Source organism: Bubalus kerabau, chromosome 10 (genome assembly GCF_029407905.1).
Source record: "Bubalus kerabau isolate K-KA32 ecotype Philippines breed swamp buffalo chromosome 10, PCC_UOA_SB_1v2, whole genome shotgun sequence".
Taxonomy (NCBI): domain Eukaryota; kingdom Metazoa; phylum Chordata; class Mammalia; order Artiodactyla; family Bovidae; genus Bubalus; species Bubalus kerabau.
This window is the reverse complement of record NC_073633.1, coordinates 25,827,825-25,852,451: the sequence shown is the minus strand read 5'-3', so window position 1 is coordinate 25,852,451 and position 24,627 is coordinate 25,827,825. Positions and strand designations below refer to the sequence as shown.

General features: G+C 40.2%; 2 protein-coding genes across 2 annotated transcripts in view; one reads left to right on the top strand and one right to left on the bottom strand.

Annotated features, from left to right (window-relative positions):
• Positions 1–1,871, bottom strand: part of SLC7A8 (solute carrier family 7 member 8) — a 52,792-nt gene extending 50,921 nt beyond the window's left edge. Inside the window, exons 1-2 of the mRNA XM_055537033.1 lie at positions 1,342–1,871; positions 750–933 (exon numbers count right to left, since the gene is read on the bottom strand). Coding sequence (XP_055393008.1) covers positions 750–891 — 142 coding nt within the window. The 5' untranslated portion in view covers positions 892–933; positions 1,342–1,871. The remainder of the gene's footprint in view (positions 1–749; positions 934–1,341) is intronic.
• RNF212B (ring finger protein 212B) overlaps positions 1,765–24,627 on the top strand; it is a 52,933-nt gene continuing 30,070 nt past the window's right edge. The window contains exons 1-2 of the mRNA XM_055537043.1: positions 1,765–1,833; positions 13,607–13,665. The gene's annotated coding sequence lies outside the window, so the exon portion shown is untranslated. The remainder of the gene's footprint in view (positions 1,834–13,606; positions 13,666–24,627) is intronic.

Sequence of the window (24,627 nt, the reverse complement as noted above, 5' to 3'; positions counted from 1 at the left end):
CTTCAGAACCTCACAGGGTCTTCCATGAGGTAAGAGACATGGATATTACACAACTCCACTAAGCAATGAGAGAAGCTGCCAACTACACAATTACAGAAAGGTACAATCTGTCACTTCTTTTCTTCCATAATTTATTTCCTCACCATGAAATGGGAATAACAGCCCTGTCACATCTACTTCACAAGAGAAAGTGCTGGATAAGATGCGAAAGCTAGAGAAAGGCAAGGCATCCTTATACTGCTGTTGTGGCTATTTTTATTACACACCCCCTAGACCCATAGTCGCATATAAAGTAAAACCAAATAGCTCCTAAATACGTCTCAAAAGCCAATCCACAGCCTGTTAAGGAGATGGCTGCAGAAAAGCCTGTTAAAATCTAGGTTCCCCAGTCCTACCTTAAATCACTGGAATCAACCTTTCAGTGTAGAGTCCAGAGACCTATATTTTCAACAAGCTTGCAGGCAACACTGACCATCAGCCAGGAGTGTGTCCCTTAAGTGCTCCATTCCCCAAACACTGGACAGAACTGACTGCTTTGGGGGAAGAGATGTATGATATACAACTCTTCCTGTACCTCTCAAACTTAATCCGTTTGTGCAGGCGAAAGCACAGGTGAATGACAACCCTTTTCTAAGGGAGCAGGACACAGAAACAGTGCTTTGCGGGGCTGGGGGACTGAGGGATTAAGGTTCTACAAAAGGACCACCAGACAGGGAGGAATGGTCGGTGGGAAAAGGAATTGGACTCACCTACAATGATAGCACAACCACTGACCAATCCAATCTCTTTCTTCAGGGCCACTCCGCCCCCTCCAGAATCAGCCTTCTGCGACTCGCTCTCACCTGGGTGGTTCTTTTCAGTGTTGTTCCGGTGCCTGGCTCCTTTTTCCATGTTTCTCAATAGGATTTCAACCTCCGAAAGGGATCTCTCTTTCTAAATGCATATGGGTGTAAATATATTTAGAGAGAGAGCCTTCCAAATGGAAACGTCCTTTTCCGTGATAAGGACCACTCCTACCCTCTTTAAAAAAAATAAAAGACCCAGGCAGATAAAAGCGAACGATCCAAATATACCTATTCCGTCTTGACACTTTCTTGTCCCTCGTGCTTACAAACAGGAAAGTGTTGTTAAAATGGGGGCGGGGGGTGAGACACAGACATTTAAATGTAAAAATAGAACTGCACCAGCTACTCTGGCTGGAATTCTCCTGAAAGGGATGTAGCCTTCAGAAAGCAGGACCGTTTTGCACTGTGTACCAGGCAGTGGCTTATTTCAGAGCTTCAAAGAGGTAGTCTGGATTTCCCTCAGCTATACCCCTAAGAAAACAGAGATTGTCTTTACCTCCCCTTAGCCTTTTATGAGGATAAAAGTCGTTTTCATTAACTGAAAGGAAAAAAGGCAATCCTCAGCTACTTTCTTCTCTTTCAGTGGACCCGACCGGTTTGCTCCGGGTCCTGTTTCCACCTGGCGTGGGTTCCTTCCCCCTCCCGTCTCCTGCCTTCCGCTTTCTCCAGAGGTCCTCTTCTGTCTCGCTTGTTTTCTTGTCCTTGTTTTCCTTCTTCGGATCTCCGTCAATCCTCAGGGCACAGACCGCACTATCCCTTGTGGTTCCAGGAGAGTGCCTCTAGCACAAACGAACGTGCTTCCCTTTTAGCGAGGGGTTTTAAGTGCTGGGATAGCTCCGCCTCCCACCTCCAGCGTTGCTCTCCATCCTCCGTCTCCTCCCTCCTGTTCAATGTAAATAGCAGCACACAGTCCCCAAAGATCACCGACAAGATGGATGAAAAGATTTCGCTTTAGTCGATCTTCTCCCTTGTCTCCATCTTTCTCTTTGTAAGTAGTGGAAGTAAAATCCTCCCAGGTCGACTGTTCGGGAGAGTCCAGGAGCTGGTATAGCATTACAGGTCATTCAGCAGACGTGGGCTTTATAAATAAGGGACCGGTTGTGCACACACTTCAATGCTATCAGAAATACACTGGCGAATGTATTAAAATATTTATGTCTGGAAGATTTGAAGGAGAGAAGGCAGTAGGGACGTTATCTTCAAGTATCTGAAAATAGGAGGAAATCGGGGGTGGGGAAGGGGAGTGGAAGGAATTAAGACTAATGGAAAAGAAGTTCATTTAGTATAATTGTGAGCAGCCTTGAAGAGTACAGTGGAAACAGAAGTATCTCTTACTAATATTTAGTGTTAGATGAAACAGAAAAAAAAACAAACCTCAACCCTGGTCCCAGGAAAAAAATGACACAAAATCCAGTGGAATGGGGCCTTTTATAGCTTCTAAAATTATATTTTTGCATAATGAAATTATTAGAAAGGCAGACCAGAGAGGAGGTGGGGAGTTATCAGCACCTCTCTGATCATGAAGCAGATTGTTGATGTTAAACGATGACTTACTTCCATATTGATATTGTATCTAGTCTTCTGTGAAGAATTCTACCCAGAAACTCCTGCCTGAGGTGAGAGCAATGATGTCTATTTATAATTGCAAAGTACTCTGAAAAAACAGCAGAAAGCAATATAGCAGACAAAAGTATAAATCTAAAATGAAATTATTTTGAATATGTGTTACATACATTATGCAAAAGCACTTGAGTTTAAAGTGGGTCTAAAAAAGAAAGTTCCCAAGTTGTCACTAAGTGTGGAAATTTGGCCTCACTTTCTGCAGAATGTTCCAAAAGATTTTGGGTTTTAAGAAAAGTAAATACTTAATTCCTTAAAGTGGGGATGGTTGAGCTGTTGTAGGAAGGTCTTTTCCAAATGGGGTAAAGTCCAATCAACAATCTTTTCTACTTCTCCCCTTAACCACTCAGCAAGTATTAAGAGGTTTCAAAGGTTGAGAGTTCAACTGCTTCTCCTTCTGCAGTTCATGATACAATAAATTGAAAGCCTCAGCAAAAAAAAAAAAATAAAAAAAATAAGGTGGGGGGTGGTGATGCAAAAAGGATTTTTTTCTTAACAAAAGGAGCAGATGAACAGACAAGGCAGGGAATATATAGCCCAAAACTCCACAGGAGGGGATGAGTCATGAGAAATGAAAAAAATTTGAATTGCTTTTGGCCTTTCCTCATGACATTGGAGAGCATCAATAATTTCATTTGGAAACTTCTACTCAAATTTCAACATCAAGGTATAAAACAGTCTTTCTGCTCTCAAATATGAATTCTTTCAGTAATGTTTCCATTCAAAATGTGTAGATTTAGTATGAGATAAAATAAGAATGTGATTAATTCAAGGTCTCTTGCCTAAACTGGTGCTAACTGACCACAATATGGTAAGCTTTAGCCATCTCAATTTATGAACTAAGAAGCTAAGAGAGGAATGGGATCAAATACAAGCGTGGAATGCAATTAAGCACCCCCAATTGGAAAGAAAGGGTTGTTGAAGATTAATATTTCTATTTCTTTTGCACTTGAAGTTTGTAAGTGGCTTATGATTGTCTACTAATGGTATAATGTAAAAGCTAGAAAAGGAATCTCTACCCCTTCTCCCTCCACAAGACCATTCATGCATATTATATGGCTCCCTCCAGGTTGGGATCTTTTTGTGAAATAAATCCTAAGTGTGTCAAAATTCCACATGGCTAACGTGGAAGTCAGGCGAGAAAGATTCTTCCTGTGATATGTTGGGAAAAATCTGTAAGAATAATTAACTGAAGGTTCAATTTTGAGCACTGAATTCTTCTTTATTCATAACTAATGTACATTTGCCTTTATAACTTTAAATCTACTATCCATATTTAAATAATATATTATCTACAAACTGTTTTCTGCACAATATCTTGATTTTTTTCTCATTAAATACTATGGGTAGATAAGACTATTATTTTTTCCTCTTTTAAAGATTAGAAAGCTGAGGCTCGGAGAAATGTCTTATCTGAGGACAAAGATAGGGCACCTTTGGACAGACAGGATATCAATGGTTTACATTGAGATCTTTTCCCAGGACACTGCAGCTACTTGCTGATTCCTCAGCTTCTTCCACCTGAGGGAGACGAAGACCTTTGATCAGGGCCATGTCCAAATCTTCTTGAGTTGATATCATAAATGTGCTAGAGCCCCACTTTGATATCACACCTGATATTTGTTCAGTGAGACCCACAGGTTTTAACCTGTCCCCTACCCCTCTACTGGAGAAGGCAATGGCACCCGACTCCAGTACTCTTGCCTGGAAAATCCCATGGATGGAGGAGCCTGGTGGGCTGCAGTCCATGGGGTCACTAAGAGTCGGACATGACTGAGTGACTTCCCTTTCACTTTTCACTTTCATGCATTGGAGAAGGAAATGGCAACCCACTCCAGTGTTCTTTCCTGGAGAGTCCCAGGAACAGGGGGAGCCTGGTGGGCTGCTGTGTCTGGGCTCGCACAGAGTTGGACACGACTGAAGCGACTTAGCAGCAGCAGCAGCTACCCCTCTACTTGTACCCTTTTCCCGTAGTCCCACAGTCCTTTCCAGGTACTTTAATACAACTCTATTTCCAGAATCACTGTTTACTGGGTCACTGTTTACTATTGTTTTTCATGCTTGAGATGAGAAGAAATTAATCTTTTTACCCAGGGAAAGGGTGGGTAAGAGGGTAGTTTTCTTAGGAATCTGTAGTTAGGAAGAGAAAGGCTGTGTGAGGCTGACATCTACTGTACAAAGAGGGGTATAGCATGGGGGCACGCTACTTGTGTAATAGTGGAACAGAAGCACTGTCATGTTTCAGTATTCTGCTTTCAAAACAACAGATAAGAAGTAACTGTTAATGCAGAGGAGTAGAGCACAAAGCACATTCACTCCATTTCTGGCTTTTTTTTTTTTTGCCTTGTTTCATGGCTTTCATGATTTCAGTTCCATGGCCAGGGTTCAAACCTAGGCCCTGGCAGTGAAAGCCACTGGACCACTGGACCACCAGGGAATTCCCTTGACTTCTTTTTCTGGACAAGCATTTTATTTTTGTTCCTTGTACTAGAGCTGTGAAGTCTGAGGTCACTAAAAGAGGATCCAAATCTCTTTCTGGAGGGAACTCACAGTCCATGCTCCCAATCCACTCTTCTCGCACCTTCCTGCTCAAAGTCAGAAGGGAGCCATGATTTCACTTAAAGCCGGCTTTCTTCCTAGAATCCCAGCGACCAGCCTATAGTGAAACAGTGGCTTTCTGAGCTAGTGGTTCTAAGAGCCTTTGTTTCATTAAAAATGGAAAGCAGATGAAAATTAGTAAAGAAGAAGGAGGAAGGAAGAAAAGGCCAAAACAGGTAAGAAAAAAGGAAGGTGGAGTGAGGAGATGCCCTCAGTTAAGCCCTTTCAAGGGTATGCTCTGTTTGCCTTTCAGACATATTCCTAAATTGAAAGGAACTTATATCTCCCGGGGTTTATGTAGTCCTGAGAATTTGGATGGAGCAGACCCTGTTTTGTTATGATGGTCCATTAATTCATGCTTTTCTGGAGATAATGATGGATCCTTGCTCTGACACTAGAGATAAAAATTCCAGCATATTACTCTTCTGTCTGCTGCACTTGGCTGCTTTCCATGGAACTAGCCCAGCACCAGTGGGAAAGAAAGAAAGATGCACTCCCCGAGGCAGACTGCATGTCCTTCACTCCTTTACTGGCCACATCTATCATGGCACCTTGGTATTCTTCTTTTTAGGATTTAGGTGACTTTAGTTTTGAGTACTTAAATATGAAACTTCCACCTCCTCACTGGTTTTCACTGAGGAGTTGTATTTACCAAAGATGAGGGCTCTTGTCTTTTAAGATATGGAAGAGAAGTTCTCTGAGGGCAGAGGTTTGTTTTGTTCAACTGAGGTAGCCCTACTGCCTTAAGTGGTGCCTGGCACTCAATAAATAGGATTCAGTGAATGAATGATGATATGCATTAATGAATAATAAATTATAAAATAACAAATGAACCGATGTGCTGACTAATTGTAGCAAGATATAGTCCTCAGTGCTGGGAGAGGTACTGGATTGTGGAAAGAGGGGAACAACACCATCCAAGTTGGACTTAAAGACCATTTCTCACGGAGCACACATCTCAAGCAGGCCTTCCACACTGCCCTACCGTAGTCCCATAGTCATTGCCTCTTGCGTTTATCTCCTGCTTGCTGCAAACCAAAACCATCTCCCAAATCCTCACTTTCAGTTGACATCCTTGCCTGTTGTTTCATGGTGAGACAATAGAAGAGAATGGCCATGTCCTCCAACCACTAAATCTGTCCAAGTGCCTGTATCTTTCCCTGCATACTCGACCTCCTCTCCTGTAGAAATGGATGTGGTGTGTTCCTGGGTATCTCCCTGACTTGTGTACTAGCTTCTCTGTCCTTTCTTACCCACTCAGGAATTTTGCTCCTGCAATTACTCCTCTCTTTCCAGAATCATGTTTTTTACTCTCTCCTGGATCATTCCTATCAGCATGCAAACGTGCTGTAATAACTTCAGTTTAAAAAATACAAAACTAACAGAACCTCCCTTGTCTTTACTTCCCTCTTCAGCTGCCACGCCACTTCTCTGCTCCCTGTTTTCACTTCTTCACCTCCATTCATGCTTGAGTCCACTACCCTTAAGCTTTTGTCTTTATTCACACGATGAAGCCATCTGCCAAGGTCACAGGTAGCCACCACAGAATCCAATCTAATAGGCATTTCTCAGTCTCCAGCCTACTCATCTCACAGCAGCCCTGGCTCCTGGCATCCACTCTTCTGGCTTTCCTCTACCTCATTGGCCTCTTAGGCTCCTCAGCCGGATCCTTTTTTCTTCCCAATCTCTCCTTTTCTCCATCTTCCCTCACTACCTGGGTGTTCTCGTTCAGTCCCGTGACTTTCAGTAGCATCTACACACTGGTATTTCCCAGATTTATAGATCCAGCCCTCATCTCTCCCAGAAACTCTGAAATTAGCTATCTATCAACTTGATGTCTTTCTTGGATGTGTGTGTAATAGGCATCTCAAACTTAACATGCCCAATTACTTCAAACCTGTGCTTCCTCCAGTATTCCTCACTTTAGTAAATGGCACTCCTTGGTCAGGCCAAACATTTTGGAGTTAACCTTGACTTACCTTGTCTCTTATCATTTACTCTACATCTGGTTTATCAACCAATTCTATTAGCTGTCAATTTAAATTTACTGAGAAATGACTTATTTCTTACCATCTTCACTGCTACTACCCTAATTCATTATGACCTTTATGACCTTCTCACCAGCTCTCACCTGGACTGTTTCAATCATTTCCTAGTTGGGCTCCCTGTTTCAGACACTTGTTCTCCTAAAATGTCCTGCTATACATCCTTCTTAACAGAGCAACCAGAATGCTCCTCTATAATCATAAGTCAAGTCATATCTCTCCCCTGCTCAGAATCCTCCAAAGGCTGCCCATCCCACCTGGTTAGAGTCAGGTCTGAAGTCCTTTCTCATGGCCTCAGGTGAGCATTCCAAAATCATATCCTTGTACTCTTCCTTCCACTTAGTCCTCCTGGACTCCTAGGCCTCTTTCCTGTTCTTTGAACACTGAGCTCCGCCTCAGATCTTTACATTGGCTGGAGCTTCAGTGAGGAAGACTCCTCCTCTAGACAGTCCTGTGCTTTGCCCCCTCCTGTTATGCTCATCCATCATCAAATGCCACCTTGCAGGATTTCTCTGATCACCCAATAGAAAAATCAGTCTTTATCCCATCACCTGGGCATTATTTGTTGTCATTATTACCTAATATTTTTTGCTTATTTTTTCCTTGTTTCCCCTGTTAAAATGTAAGCTACAGATTATTGGATTTTTAAATTTTTAGGTGGGAAAATGATATTATGGTTATAATGAATATATAATTGTATATCATGGCTATTTAGAGTTGTATACCAATATGGATGAAACAGTATGATGTCTTGGGTTTGCTTCTAAGTAATATGAGAGGGAATGGAGAGGTAGCCTGTCAATGAAAGAAGGCTATGAGTTGATATTGTTTAAGCTGGGTGATGGGTAGATAGGAGTCCTTTATAATATCTTCTGTGGTTGTTGTTCAGTTGCTAAGTTGTGTCTGACTCTTTTGCGACCTCATGGGTTGTAGCCTGCCAGGCTCCTGAGGTTTCCCAGGCAAGAATACTGGAGTGGGTTGCCATTTCCTTCTCTAGGGGATCTTGCCGACCTAGGGTTAGAACTCATGTCCCATGCATTGACAGGTGGATTCTTTACCACTGAGCCGCCAGGGAAGCCCACTATATTCTCTAGCTTTGTATATATTTACATTTTTCCATAATAAGAAGCAAACACAACCTTTGGTAGATTATCATTATCTCCCTAATGCCCAGAGTAGTACTAGGCATATAGAAGGAATTCAATAAATACATATTTGTTGTACAGCAAAAACCAACACAGTATTGTAAAGCAATTATCCTCCAATTAAAAATAAATTTACAAAAAGAAGAGAGAGAACATTCTCCAACACATTTTTAAGTTTTAAAATGTTTCATCTGATCCCAATTAAACAAATGTTAATTATATGTATATAAACTATAGAATATGTTCTTTATTACATATAATAATAAAGGCTTGTATTGATCTATAAAAATTCATATTTATTTAATACTGATTGCATTTTGAATCAGTTAGGAGAGTGAAGGTATATTTTCAAGATAAATGTTAACCATTTACTACTAATTGTTGAAATCTAAATTTTAAGTTCCAAAGGAGATTTTATGAAGAGTATCCCCTTCCAGGTTTTGCATCTGAAAATGTTTAATTGTGGGAATACCAAAAACTAAACTTAAGAGCAATTTTTAAAAATCCAGCTTGGGGGCTTCCCTGGTTATCCAGCTTAAGACTCTAAGCTTTCCATGCAGGGGGCACAGGTTTGATTCCTGATCAGGGAACTAAGATCCCACATGCCATGCAGCATGGCCAATAAATAAATACAAAATTAAAAATATACATGTGGTTTAATTTCTTACCTCTTTTTTTACCAAATCATGATAATTAACTCTCATTTCCTATACTACTACTACAATTGTGTAGCAAATCTGGAAAGGAAATACAAAAGTCTAAAAGGCTACAGTGTAGAGATCACTGATGTGCAATATACTGCCCATAGGAAGAGAATGTGATTGTTAAGGAAATTTTCAATACTCCACAATTAATCAGATTAATATAGAAATAAATTGTAATAGAAGTTGGATTACACATATGGGGGTGTGCTCAATTAATGTCACTTGCATAGTCAGCCCATATTTATCAGCTGTTTACTGTGCTGGATACTGGGAACAAAGACCATCTGCTGGGGCTTCCCTGGTGACTCAGTGGTGAGGATTCTGCTTGCCAATGCAGGAGACAGGGGTTCAATCCCTGGTCCAGGAAAATCCCACAGGCTTTGGAGCAACTAAGCCCATGTGCCACAACTGTTGAGCCTGTGCTCTGGAGCCCACGCTCAACAACAAGGGAAGCCACTGCAATGAGAAGTCTGTGCACTGCGACTAGAGTATCCCCCACTCGCTGCAACTAGAGAATGCCTGCGGAGAAACCAAGTTAAAAATAAAAACAAAAATGCTTAAAAAAAGAGACCATCTGCCTTCAAGGACCTCAGGGACTGTGATGATTAATTTAAGGGGTCAACTTGACTGGCCACTTGACTGGCATGCCCAGATTAAGCATTATTTCTGGGTTTGTGTAAGAGTGTTTCTGAATGAGATTAGCATTTGAATCGATGAACTCTAAATTACCCTAAAGTAAATTGACTCTAAAGTAAATTGCCCTTTCCCATGTGAATGAGCATCACCCAATCTGTTGAGGACCTGATTACAAAAAAAAAAGCAAAGGAAGGAAGAAGGAATTCACTCCTTTCTGCTTCCTATCTGCCTGCTGGAGTTGGGACATGTCATCTCATCTTCTCTACCCCTTGGATTGGGATTTTTTAAAACATTGGCTCCCCTGGTTCCCTGACTTTTGGACGTGGACTGACTTACACCACCAGCTTCCTGAGTCTCCAGCCTATAGACAGAGGGTCATGGGACTTCCCAGCCTGTGTATTGAGTAAGCTAATTTGTTATAAATAAATCTCTCTTCCCACCTCCATCTAATATACTTTATATATATCTTCTGCTGGTTCTATTTCTTCGGGAAACCTTGACTAATACAAGAACCTTAGATGCCAATACTTTATATCTTTCTCTGTTCTGCTAAAGTGAGGTACAGCTAGGTTGCCTGTGAAACAGGAGGGAAGAGGGCAAGGCACAACCTTGAAAAGAATGACAAAACCCTTGAAGAGATAACAAAAAATGATTAGAACCTACTAAGTCGAAAATAGTGTAAGATTCAATTTCAGTAGACATTGAAGTTCAGAGTACGCTCTTGGTAATACATTGAACGTGAAAGTGTGGGTCACTCAATTGTGTCCGGCTCTTTGTGACCCCATGGACTGTAGCCCACCCGGGGGGTTGCCTGGAATTCTGGCAAGAATACTGGAGTGGGTTGCCATGTCCTCCTCCAGGGGATCTTCCCAAGCCAGGGACTGAACTTGAGTCTCCTGTGTCTCCTGCATTGCAGATGAATTCTTTACAGCTGAGCCACCGGGGAAGCCCTTGGAGTGTGTATCCCTCCCTTAAAGAAATCTGCTTTCACTTTACAATGGCTTGCTCTTGAATTCTTTGCTGGGCAAAGCCAGGACCCTCACTTGCCTGTGCATTCCAGAGACTCATCTGAGACGTGGGACCTGACCAGCCTCTCTTGCCCCATTTTCCTGTAACATCATGACTCCGCCAACAAAAGATCACTGGACATTTGAGGAAAGCTCCAGCATGAAAGCCATAGACAATAATAAACATAGGTGATGCAAGGAACAGAGGAAAACTCCCCCCAAAATTATAATTACCAGGACCCCGTTCTGAGGCCAGGTAATAGGCCCATTAGGTCGTAACAGTCACTGGGTTCAAAACCAGACACTTCTCCATTCCGCAGACAAAACCAAACTCCTGCGTTCCCCGTTTCATCATGGCCACAGTATCATGTTTTTGTTACTGAGTTCAAGCTCACTCTGTTCACCACGTGAGAGGCCAATAAATCTGAGAAATAAGGTGTTGAGGCAACGAATAGGGCTTTATTCAGAAAGCCAGCTGACTGAGAAGATGGCAGATTAATGTCTCAAAATAATCATCTAGTCGGGGCCTGGATGCCATTTTTTTTTTTAATAGAGCCTGAGGGAGAGAAGCAATGAGGACCTAAAGTCTGAAGGCAGAATCGAGGGAGAAGCAGTGAGGAAGTAAAGAAGAAGGGTCTTAAGTCTTGCAAAACATCTCTAGGAAGGGCCAGCCTTTGGAAAGGGGTGTGTTAATCTCTTCTTTTTCGGTAGCCATTCACAGGTGGGCAGGGTCAGATTATCTCTTATTGGGCTGAACAAAAGTACTTTAGTTCAACAGTTCCCAGAGGGGCAGGATCCTTTGAGGCAGGCCATTATGTTCTTCTCTGCAACATTATCATAGCATTGTGCTTTCAATCACCCAAGCCTAACACCTTAATCTTTTTCCTTCTCTCCCCCTTTTTAACCCCGTAGCCAATTAGTTACCAAGTCCTGTTGTTCCGCCTCTGAAAATTCTTTCACATCTGTTTTACTACCCACAGTTGTTGGCTTATTCCAGAACTATTCATCTCTCTGCAGTCCCATTGCCATAGCCTGCCAATTAAGCCCCCGTCTGTGATCGTCCATCCTTCATTCTGTCCCCAAAGTTATGTTTCATAAAACGTGGGATTGATCATGTTTCTATCCTGCTGAAAGCCTCTGGTGGTTCTCTATTATATAAAGTTGTGGTCCCTAAAGTTGGCCGAGTGAGCATCACAATCACCCCAGGAACTTCTAAAATTAAAAAATACTGGCCATAGGGAAGGTAGGCCTTCTCCTATGGAATCTTCTGGTGGCAACTTCCTGCAATGGAAGCTCACCCACAAAATTCCCTCTGAGCTTTTAATTCAGATGGATATGACTATTGGTTGGGGGAACCACTAACTTAACAAAGTCTAAACTCTTGGATAGAGGAATCAATCAATCTCTCTAGCTTTTCCCCATAATACTGTCTTTTCCTCATCATTCCCTTTTGGTGTCCCATTCACTCTTCCCTTTAGACACACAAGACCAGCCTGTGCTTCCCCATACTAATGTGTTTACTGATGTTCCTCTCTGCCTGGAAGTCCCCTCCTTCCCATCTCTGCAGAATAAAACTTCCCTATTAAAGCTCATTCAAATACCCATTCCTCTAGGAAAACTGTCCAAATTGTCCTGATCTCTCTCTTTTTTTGTTCTCATAGCATTCTCTACTTCCTCAGGGAAGCCCTTCTAAACTATATTCTCTCATAGTTATTGGTGTTTTGATTTATATGACAGTACTTAAAGTACATAATAGTAATACATTTATTTATGAGGTTTAAGAAAACATCTTTGTCTCCTACCATACTGGAAGTGCCTTGAAGACAACAGTCATATCTGTTACCATGTACTGATGGTATCTAATATAGATGTTCCATAACATTTGTCGACTGGGAGGGAAATTAATGTTTTTGGAATGATCACATATTCTGTTTTGTTGTGTGTGCAATTATATCTCTATATATTCCCTTACTAGGTCACAGGCTTTTTGAAGGGAAAGATAAAATTTATCTTTGTACTATATCCCTAACCTCACCTTGATCTGTGCCTGGTGGCTAAGATGGTAAAGAATCTGCCAGAAATGTGGGAGACCTAGGTTCAATCCCTGGGTTGGGAAGGTCTCCTGGAGGAGTGCATGGCAACCTACTCCAGTATTCTTGCCTGGAAAATCTCACGGACAGGGGCGCCTGGCGAGCTACTGTCCATGGGGTCACAAAGAGTTGGACACGACTGAGCTATTAAGCATAGCACAGCACAGTATCCTAGGAGAATATAGATTCCAAAAGAGCCATGACTTTGTAGTCTCTCTTGTCATGTCCCCAGGGACTAGAGTAGTGCTTGGCCCCTGGCATTTGCTTAGGAAAGGCTTGTTGGATGATTGATTATAATGATCAGATGGCTCCTTCTCCTATAGTTCCTAGTGCTACTGTTATAGCCACGCGTTCCAGGAAACAAACTCACTCAGAAGGACAATGCAGATAGTGGAGTGCAGTTTATTATACCAGCGGGCCCAAGGCAGAGTCTCCTCTTAGCCAAGGACCCCCACCAGCATTTGTGAAAATCTTTTATACCCCATGTGCACGTGTCTGAACCCACCACCCCAAATTCCTTGAGACTTACATAAATCAAGGAAAATACAATCCCAATAACCCCATCATTCACGTGCTCTGTGCTCATGTGCTCAAACAGTCAAACAATTAGCCAATAATCAATAAGCCCGAGGTTACACTCCGATAGATACAGAAAAATTTATGGCCTGTCTGGAGGAAGGGGTGATTAGTGTATGTTTTCTCTTAGGCAATGAGTAACCTAGATATGATCTTCAAGGTTCCCCTGTCTGTAAGGGGTCTTATCCTTCTGTTGTTGCTTTTCATAGGCACTAAACACAGAGTTCAGAGTCCATTGGAAAGGTGGCCGAGCATGGTCAGCATGAACAGGCCTAAGATGGAGTCCAGGCCCTATGAATTCCTTCTTCACTACCACTAATATTCTTCATTTTATTCCTAGATTTCTCCAATTGAGATATAGTTCCTGTTTGAATGTACTAAAGTGTGACTTGAAGCAAGGTAAGATTCTCCCTGATAATTTCCTTTCTTATTCCATTGTTTATCAAATATCTACCCAGCACCTGCTACATATCAGACACTGTGGGAGGACTGGTAAGCCCAAATTGCAAAGTGTAGTCCCAGTCTGGTTAGAGGGAGAGGTGAACACAGTGAGACAGGGCCATGACAGTGACATGGAAAAGTTACTCTGGGAGCGCCCCACAGTGGGCAGGCCAGACTGGCATCTGGAGAAAGTGATTTCTGAGCTGAGTCTGAAAGGACGAATAGAAGTTAATCTGGAGAATATGCCAAGCAAAGGCAATAGCTTAAAAGGCACACCGGTGGGAGAGTGTGATTTAAATTCAGTGTGACTGAAATGCACTGCGCTCTTGACCAAACATTGAGAGGTGTAAAAAGAAACATAAACCACGAAGAGCTTTAGTGCCATACTCAGTGAATTGTCTTGAAAGTATCCGGCAGTTTTAAACAGAACAGTGATTGGATCTGGCAGCTTAGTAGGATGGAATGGATTGGGCAAATCTATAGGCAGAGAGCAGTTAGGAGGTGATTAGGGTAATCAAAACAAGGAATAAGGAGAAAGAAAGCAAGATTAATGAAAATAGAAAGATGATGGATTCCAAGCATATTTATAAAATACATGCTTGACGAACACTTACGTCTAGAAAATTAGTTTTAGAAATAATGGCATGGGTGCTTAAAGGTCAATAAAGATGTTTATTATATCGTATTTCTGCAACAGTTAAAAATTGGAAATGTTATGTGTCCATCAACATGAGATTAATTAAATTAGGATATAACTTATCAAAGCATGCAAACTTTAAAAAGAATGATGCATAAAGGTAAAAATATTAACTAAAAACAAATTGTAGGGCTTCCCTGGTGGCTCAGTGGTAAAGAATCCACCTGCTAATGCAGGACACATGGGTTTGATCCCTGGTCCAGGAAGATCCCACATGGTGTGGAGCACCTAATCCTGTGCGCCCCAACTATTGAGCCTGAGCCCACAAGTCACAACTATTGAGCCTCTGTGCTGCACCTCCTGAAGCCCACGTTCCCTAGAACCTGTTCTCTGAAACGAGAGAAGCGACCACAACGAGAAACCCATGCACCACAACTAGAGTATCGCCACTTGCCGTAGCTAGAGAAAAGCCCCTGCAGCAAGAAAGACCTACAACAGCCAAAAATAAATAAGTAAAATTAAATTAAAAAAAAATTGTAGATATTATGTATGTAATGTCACATTTTCATTTAAATGTGTCTAACATATGTGTATTGTGTGTTGGTATATGCATTGAAAAAATTTCAGAAAGGATTTATATAAGACCTGTCAACCATGTTTGTCTTTGGGGAATAGGGTCAGAGTGATGGGCTTTCACTTCCTAATTTCTAAACCTGTGTTTTCATTTTTTAAAAATTGGATGCAACATGTGAGCCTGAATAGAAAACAAAACATTTTCTTTTTCTATAAAGGGCATTTGTGGGACAGTGGGTGAAATTTGACTAAGGTTTCTAGATTAGATAATAGTACCATATCAATGTTAATTCTTTGATTTTGATAATGGTATTGAGTTTATGGGAGAGAATGTCCTTGTTTATGGGAAATACACACTGTATTATGTCTGATCTTGTCATAGTTAGGAGCCATTGTCAAATTCAAGGTCATTAAGATTTGGCCCTATTGCTTCTTATAAGAATTTTATGCTTTTTGCTCTTACATTGAGGTCTTTGATCCATTTTTAGTTAATTTTTGTATATAGTATAAGTAAGGGTCCAGTGTTATTCTTTTTCACGTGGATATACAGTTTTCCTTGCAGTTTGTTGAAGAGATTATTCTTCCCCCAATGGAATGGTCTTGACATCCTTGTTGAACATCAGTTGACCATAGATATGAGAGTTTATTTTTGGATTCTCAATTCTAATCCATTGGAGTATCCTTATGCTAGCACCACATTGTTTTGATGATGGTAACTTTGCTTTTTTTAAAAAAATAATTAGTTAAAACTGGGCCTTTGTTGCTGCGTGCAGCTTTCTCTAGCTGCAGCAAGCAGGGACTATTCTGTAGCTGTGGTGCACAGGTTTCTCATTGTGATAGCTTCTCTTGTTGTCAAACATGGGCTCAGTAGTTGTGACTCAAGGGCTTAATTGCCCTGCTGCAAGTGGGATTCTAGTTTCCAGACCAGGGATCGAACTTGTGTCCCCTGCACTGTCAGGAAGATTCTTAAACACGGAATCACCAGTAACTTTATATAGTATGTTTTAAATTTGGAAAAAGAGAAGCTAAAGGCAAAGAAGAAAAGGAAAGATATACCTATTTGAATGCAGAGTTCCAAAGAATAGCAAGGAGAGATAAGAAAGCCTTCCTCAGTGATCAGTGCAAAGAAATAGAGGAAAACAATAGAATGGGAAAGACTAGAGATCTCTTCAAGAAAATTAGAGATACCAAGGGAACATTTCATGCAAAGATGGGCACAATAAAGGACAGAAATGGTATGGGCCTAACAGAAACAGAAGATATTAAGAAGAGATGGCAAGAATACACAGAAGAACTATACAAAAAAGACCTTCATGACCCAGATAACCACGATGGTGTGATCACTTACCCAGAGCCAGACACTCTGGAATGCAAAGTCAAGTGGGCCTTAGGAAGCATCACTATAAACAAAGCTAGTAGAGTTGATGGAATTCCAGTTGAGCTATTTCAAATTCTAAAAGATGATGCTGTGAAAGTGCTGCACTCAATGTGCCAGCAAATTTGGAAAACTCAGCAGTGGCCACAGGACTGGAAAAGGTCGGTTTTCATATCAATCCCTGAGAAGGGCAATGCCAAGAAATATTCAACTACTGCACAATTGCACTCATCTCACATACTAGCAAGTAATGCTCAAAATTCTCCAAGCCAGGCTTCAGCAGTACGTGAACCATGAACTTCCAGATGTTCAAGCTGGATTTAGAAAAGGCAGAGAGACCAGAGATCAAATTGCCAACATCCATTGGATCGTAGAAAAAGGAAGAGAATTCCAGAAAAACATCTACTTCTGCTTTATTGATTATGCCAAAGCCTTTGACTGTAGATCACAACAAACTGTGGAAAATTCTGAAAGAGATGGGAATACCAGACCACCTGACCTGCCTCCTGAGAAATCTGTATGCAAGAAGCAACAGTTAGAACCAGACATGGAACAATAGACTGGTTCCAAATTGGGAAAAGAGTACGTCATGGCTGTATATTGTCACCATGCTTATTTGACTTATATGCAGAGTATATCATGCAAAATGCTGGGGTGGATGAAGCACAAGCTGGAATCAAGATTGCCAGGAGAAATATCAATAACCTCAGATATGCAGATGACACCACCCTTATGGCAGAAAGTGAAGAGGAACTAAAGAGCCTCTTGATGAAAGTGAAAGAGGATTGTGAAAATGCTGGCTTAAAACTCAAGATTCAACAAATTAAGATCATGGATCCAGTCCCATCACTTCATGGTAAATAGATGGGGAAGCAGTGGAAACAATGCCTGACTTTATTTTTGGGGCTCCAAAATCACTGCAGATGGTGACTGCAGCCATGAACTTAAAAGATGCTTACTCCTTGGAAGAAAAGCCATGACCAACCTAGACAGCATATTAAAAAGCAGAGACATTACTTTGCCAACAAAGGTCCGTCTAGTCAAAGATATGGTTTTTCCAGTAGTCACGTTTGGATGTGAGAGTTGGACTACAAGGAGAGCTGAGTGCCGAGGAACTGATGCTTTTGAACTATGGTGTTGGAGAAGACTCTTGATAGTCCCTTGGACAGCAAGGAGATCAAACCAGTCAATCCTAAAGGAAATCAGTCCTGAATATTCATTGGAAGAAATTATGCTGAAGCTGAAACTCCAATACTTTGGCTACCTGATGTGAAGGGCTGACTCATTGGAAAAGAGCATGATGCTGGGAAAGACTGAAGGCAGGAGGAGAAGGGGACAACAGAGGATGAGATGGTTGGATGGTATCACTGACTCAATGGACATGAGTTTGAGCAAGCTCTGGCAGTTGGTGATGGATAGGGAAGCCTGGCATGCTATAATCCATGGGGTCTCAAATAGTCGGACACAACTGAGCGACTGAACTGAAATTTGGAAATTGTGAGTCCTCCAATTTTATTCCTCTTTTTCAAGATTGTTTTGGCTATTCTGGATCCTTTGAAATTCCATATGAATTTTTGAATGGATTTTTCAATTTCTGCAAAAAGCACCATTGGAATTTTCATAGAAATTGCACTGATCTGTATATCACTTTGGGTAATATTATCAACAATATTTAGTAGTTTTCCATACATAATCTTGCATCTCCTTGGTTAAATTTATTTTAAGTATTCTTTTCCTTTTGATGCTTCTGTAAATGGAATTGTTTTCTTATAGATAACTTATTTTTGACAAAGGCAATATAGTTGAGAAAAGATCTTTTCAACAAGTGGTGCTCGAACTACTGGATATCCCCATGTGGAAACCAAAAACAAAAGACACAGGACTTTAAAGCATACCTCAAATCATATAGAAAAATTAAGTCAAAATGAATCATATTCCTAAACATAAATACAAAACTGTAAGTCTAGATTTCTAGAATTTTAGAAGAAAATATAGGACGAAATCCTTGTGACCTTCAGTTAGGCAAAGACTTCTTAGATATGACACCAAAAGCATGCTCCATTAAAGGACCAGCTGATAAATGGGACTTCACCAAAAGTAAAAATTTGCTCCTCAAGGGGAATTGCCTGTCGAACCAGTGGCTAGGACTCGGTGCTTTCACTGCCGTGACTGTATAGCATGGCCAAAAACAAAACCAGAAAAAAACAGTCCCTGCCCCGCCCCACCCTTACTCTTTAAAGACTACTATTAAAAGATTGAAGACACAAGCCACAGACTGGACATGTATTATTTGATAGAGAAATTTCTTCAGAATATATGAAAAACTCTCGAAGTTCAAAATATGAAAAAAAAACCCAACCTAGTTAAGAATGGTTAAACAAAGATTTTAACGACACTTCACACATATTTGGGCTTCTTGGTGGCTCAGTAAAGAATCTGCCTGCAATGTGGGTGACCTGGATTCAATTCCTGGGTTGGGAAGATCCCCTGGAGAAGGGAATGGCAACCCACTCCAGTATTCTTGCCTGGAAAAATCCCATGAACAGAGGAGCCTGTCAGGGTACAGTTTATGGGGTTGCAAAGAGTTGGACGCAACTGAGCGACTAACACTCATGTACATTCATTCATATATAAGCACACAAATATATTCATCATCACTAGTCATTAGGGAAACAGCAATTAAAGCACAATGAGATACTAGTACACCCCTATTAGAATTAATAATAAAAAGACTGAACATTCTGTGCTGGCAGTAACGTGAAGAACCTGAAACTCTTATACATTGCTTGTGGGAATGGAAAATGGTACAATCACTTTGGAAAAGTTTGGCGACTTCTTCAAAAGTCAAACATGTATCTAGCCAGGGAAAAGAGGGCATATGTCCAAACAAAGACTTGAATATGAACATTTATAGCAGCTTTGTTATAGCCCCAAACTGGAAACAATTCAAATGTTCATGAACAGCTGAATGCACAAATTGTGGTATTTACATATTAAAGGGCTTCCCTGGCTGACTCATCCTTGAAGAATCTGCCTGCAATGTAGGAGACACGGGTTCAATCACAGAGTCAGGAAGATCCCCTGGAGAAAGAAATAACAACCCAGTCCAGTATTCTTGCCTGGGAAATCCTGTGGACAGAGAAGCCGGATGGGCAACAGTCCATGGGGTCGCAAGAGTCAGACACGACAGGGCAACTAAAACAACCACTGCCACATATGATAAAATACTGCTCAGCAACAAAAATGAAAGAATTATTGACACATGCAAGAACATGGATGGATCTCAAAATTCTTATGTTGAATGAAGGAAGCTCAACAAAAAGTATATATGATTTCTATATGTAAAACTCCTGAAAATGCAAACTAATCTGTAGTGATAGAAAGTGCCTGTGTTACCTGGAGAGAGAAATGTGGGGGAGGGTTGGGAGATATGGTTAACAAAGAAGCATGAAGAAACTTTGGGACATAATGGATATCTTCACTATCTTTAACGCAGTGATGCCTTCAAGGCTTTATAATATGTCAAAACTTACCAAATTATGCATTTTAAATACATACAGTGGGTCGGGAAGATCCGCTGGAGAAGAGATAGGCTACCCACTCCAGTATTCTTGGGCCTCCTTTGTGGCTCAGCTGGTAAAGAATCTGCCTGCAATGCGGGAGACTGGGTTCAATATCTGGGTTGGGAAGATCCCCTGGAGAAGGGAAAGGCTACCGAGTCCAGTATTCTGGCCTGGAGAATTCCATGACTCTATAGTCCATGGGGTTGCAAAGAGCCAGACACAACTGAGCGACTTTCACTTCACTTCACATGTCAATTCTACATCAATAAACTTTTTTAAAAAGCTACCAATATGATGTATAGCTAGGTTCGTTTGTTTTAGTCCTCAAATTTTAAGAGTTGCTTTTTAATTCTGTTTTTGAATATGTAAAATAATTACATTTCTATAGACAAAATTATATAACCAGTTAAATTCAGGGAAACATTCCTTTCATATTTTCACTTCTACAATGTTCCCTTCCTATCTCCAGAGGTAATTTTTTCTTTTTGCAATTTCTGTTTTATCATCTAGAGTTGCTTTTTTATATGCATTTATACTCCCCCATTTTTTGGCCATGTTTTGGCCACAACATGTGGGATCCTAGTTCTGCCCCCAGGGATTGAACTGGTGCTCTCTGCAGTAGAAGCTCAGAGTTTAACCTCTGGACTGCTAGGTCAGTCCCCTTCCCAAAACAAAGAATTGCACATTATGTAACCTATACCTTTTGTTTTCATTTAACAATAAATTCTGGAAATTGCTGAATATTCTTCTTTTAAAAAATTCTTTTATTTATTTATGGCTGCCTTAGTCTTTGTTGCTTTGCTTGGGCTTTCTCTAGTTGCTGCGAGTGGAGACTACTCTCGAGTTGTTGTGCATGGGCTTCTCATTGCAGTGGCTCCTGTTGTCTCAGAGCACAGGCTCTAGGTGCACAGGATCCAGTAGCTGCAGCACGTGGGCTCGGTAGTTGTGCCTTGTAGGCTCTGGAACGCAGGCTCAGTAGTAGTTGTGGTGCATGGGCTCAGTTGCTCCATGGCATGTGGAACCTTCCCAGACGAGGGATGGAACCTGTGTCCCCTGCACTGGCAGGTGGATTCTTATCCACTGCGCCACCAGGGACGTCTCTCCTTTCTTTCTTTTTTAAAAAATATTTGTTTACTTATTTGGCTGTGCTGGGTCTTATTTGCAGCATATGGGATCTAGTTCCCTGAGCAAGGATCAAACCCAGGCCCCCTGCATTGGGAGCCCAGAGTCTTAACTACTGGATCACCAGCAAAGTCCCTCTCATTTCTTTTTATATGTGCATAATACTCAACTGTGATTTGTCACTGATAAACATTTGCTATTATAAATACTAGTGCAAGAAAATAACCTTGTTCATAAGTGATCTCATATTTTTGCCAGTGCATCTTTGAGACAGATTTTTAGAAATGGAATTGCTGGGTTAAAGATAAATATATGTGTAACTTTCCTAGATAATGTCATGTTCACTACAGAGTGTTTGCTGTGTTTGGCATCCTCACCAGCAACATATGAGTGTCTGTTGCCCCCTAACCTTGACAAGTGAATATGTTATGAAATACTTGGGTCTGCCAGTCTGATCGATGAAAAGTGGTAGTTTGATGGAGTTTGCTTATCCCACTAAAAGTGAGGTTGAATATCTTTTAATATGTTCAAGGGCCATTAAATTTTTTTCTATGAACTGTTTATGCCTTTTGCTCAACTTTCTATTGTCATTGGTTTTCTCTTTTTAGAAGTTCTTTGTATAGTAAAGTTATTAACCCTTTGTGATTTAAGTTGTCACAATTTGTCACTTAGGTTTTCACTTCATCTATAGTGGGCTTTCTCTGTGTATATGTTGTGAGAAAGAAAAATTTGGACTCTTTCTCCAAAGGGTGTTCTTTTATTTTTATGTTGCCAAGTTTATCAATCTTTTCTTTTATTGCTTCTAGACTTGGATCATAGCAAGAGTTCTTTACATGCACACACACACATCTTTTAATCACGTTAAGGAAATATCCACTGACTCTTACTTCACTGAAATTTTAAATCAGAAATGGATATGAATTATGACAAATGCTTTATTGGCAACTGGAGATAAGCATATGACATTTCTTCTTAGAAATATTACTATAATAAGTTACATTAATAGATTTCTTAGTATTGAATTATCCTTTTTTTTTTGTAATGAACATCACTTGGTCATACTTTAAAAAATGTACTCTATTTTCTATCTTATTTAAGATTTTTGAATCAATATTCACAGGTGAGATTGTTATATGGTTTTCTTGTGTATATGTGTGCAATCTTTATCATTTGTTTACTAAGTTCATTTCATAAAATGTTTTTAAAAGTTTTATCCTTTTTCTATGACCCAGAATGTGTAAGTAGAATTAAGATTATATTTAGGAAAACTATGCAATGGTTTGAGTTATGGGCTGAACTAGTCACTTTTTAGTGGAACATCTTTTTAACCTGAAAGAACAACTAACAAACTATACTTATTCAGATTTGGGTATTTGATAGACATTTTCTCAAAAATATACAAACTGAGTTTGTCATTTCAAGGAAAACAGGTGACATAGTGTAATACTTATTGCCAATGATAAAACTCAAACTTTCAGATGAAAATCAAAATTTTGAGAAACTTGTATCTGTAACTGTGTGCCTGACTACTTCGCAATACTCAAAGATTTTTCTGGTGAGATTGGTAATGATAGTAACAAAGGTGATTTTAAAATATTATAAAATGAGTGTGTCAATATTTAATATTGTTTCATGAAATGTGTCAATGCGTATAACTCAGTGAACTAGTATTTTCCAAATGACCAATTTGGTCTAAATGTAAAATGTGACAAGTTCATTGATACAGGGCAGCTAGCTTTTAACAAACTCCCACTTCTTAAATGTTGGTGTAGTGTCAAAGAAAAATATTAACAAAATCTAAATAGGTGAATAGTGGACTCACTGGAAAAGATCCTGAAGTTGGGAAAGATTAAAGGCAAAAGGTGAAAAGGGCAGCAGAGAATGAGATGGCTGGATAGCATCACTAACTCAATGGCTATGAACTTGGGCAAATTCCAGGAGATAGCGGAGGACAGGGAGACTTTGCTTGCTGAGACCCACGGGCTCGCAGAGTTGGACAGCACTTAGCGACTGAACAATAGGCTCTAGGGAAATACTACTCTCTTTTCAGGCTACATACTTGAGTGAGTCCAGATCTTTACACGCTTCAACCAAAACAGTATACTGTAACAGAGTGATTGCATAAGTACATGTGTGAATCCAGCTGCTTTCGATTAGGTCAGATTGTGTGTGTGTGTGTGTGTGTGTGTGTGTGTATGTGTGTGCGCGCGCACACACACACACACACACACACACACACATGCATGCTCAGTTGTGTCCAAGGCTTTGCAACCCAATACTGGAGTGGGTTGCCATTTCCTTTTCCAGCAGATCTTTCTGACCATGGGATTGAACCCACATCTCCTGCATCTCCTGCAGATTCTTTACCACTGAGCTAGCTACCTGGGAAGCCCAGGTAGCCAGTGTTGTTCAGTCACTGGATCCTGACTGATTCTTTTCCATCCCATGGACTGCAGCATGCCAGGCCTCCCTGACATCATCAGATGCCTGGTCAGATAGTAAGAGATTATAAAATAGTAAAGTAAAAGTGATGCCACTCTTCTCACTAAATTATATTTATTTTGGAACATATAGTTATATTTCACAGGTTATGTTACCACTTAATGGGTTTATTATTGTTGTTTTCAAATAAATTAATAAATATTTTTAACTTTTCAGTTTTAATTGCTAATATGGTGAATATTGATAGATACAATCCACAGAAACCAAAACTTTGTGGGGAGGGAGTCTTCAATATATATATATTTTTTTGCCACAGCATGCCTGAGATAGAGGATCTTCCTTCCCCAACCAGGGATCAAACTGTGCCCCGGCAGTGGAAGTGCAGAGTCCTCACCACTGGACCACTGGGGAATTCCTTTCAATACTTCTTAAAAGTTAAAAGAGTTCTGAGACCAAGAAGTTTGCAAATCAGCATTTGTTGACTTCCTCAAGAAAATTTCATGTTCACATTTTTTTTTGGTCAGCTACTTTTATAATTGAACAGAGCCATAAAATTCTTGGATCATATTTTCTTTTTGAAAACCTTGAAATGCATCTTCATTGTTTCTAGCATAAAATGATTCTGTAAGGAAGTCTCATGCCAATCTACTTTTCTTTTCCTTATAAATGGCTAGTATTTGTTGTCTGGATGCTCAAAGGGGTTTTCCTTATCTTTTTTTCCCCTTATCTTTAAAGACTAATTTAATAGCTTTACTAGAAAATGTTTTGGTTTTGACTGTTCTGGATCAGTTTTCTCCTTTGCAATAAATATGTACTTAGTTCTTATTTCAGGAAAAATTTCTTAAAATTTTGTTTTAAATATTTGTTCTGATACATTGCTCTGGTTTTCCTTGCGGGGATAACCGTGTGTGTAAAATCTCTTTGCTTGTTCTCTATATCTCTTTCTCTTGAAAGTTTTTATTTTTCTTTTTAGGAAAACCGTCCTCCTTTCAGCATTATTTCTGAAAAAAAATTTTTTTAATTTCCTTGATACTGGTTAGTTCTCATTTAATAAAAAACAGTACTCTATACAAATCACTTTTTAGCTTTTCTATTTCTGGTTTACACTGTTCTTTAAAAGCATTTATTATTTTCTTTATTTCACTTGAAAATAAAGTGAAAAAAGAGAGAAGAAAAAAATTACGTTAAAGTTTTCATCAGCTTTGTGA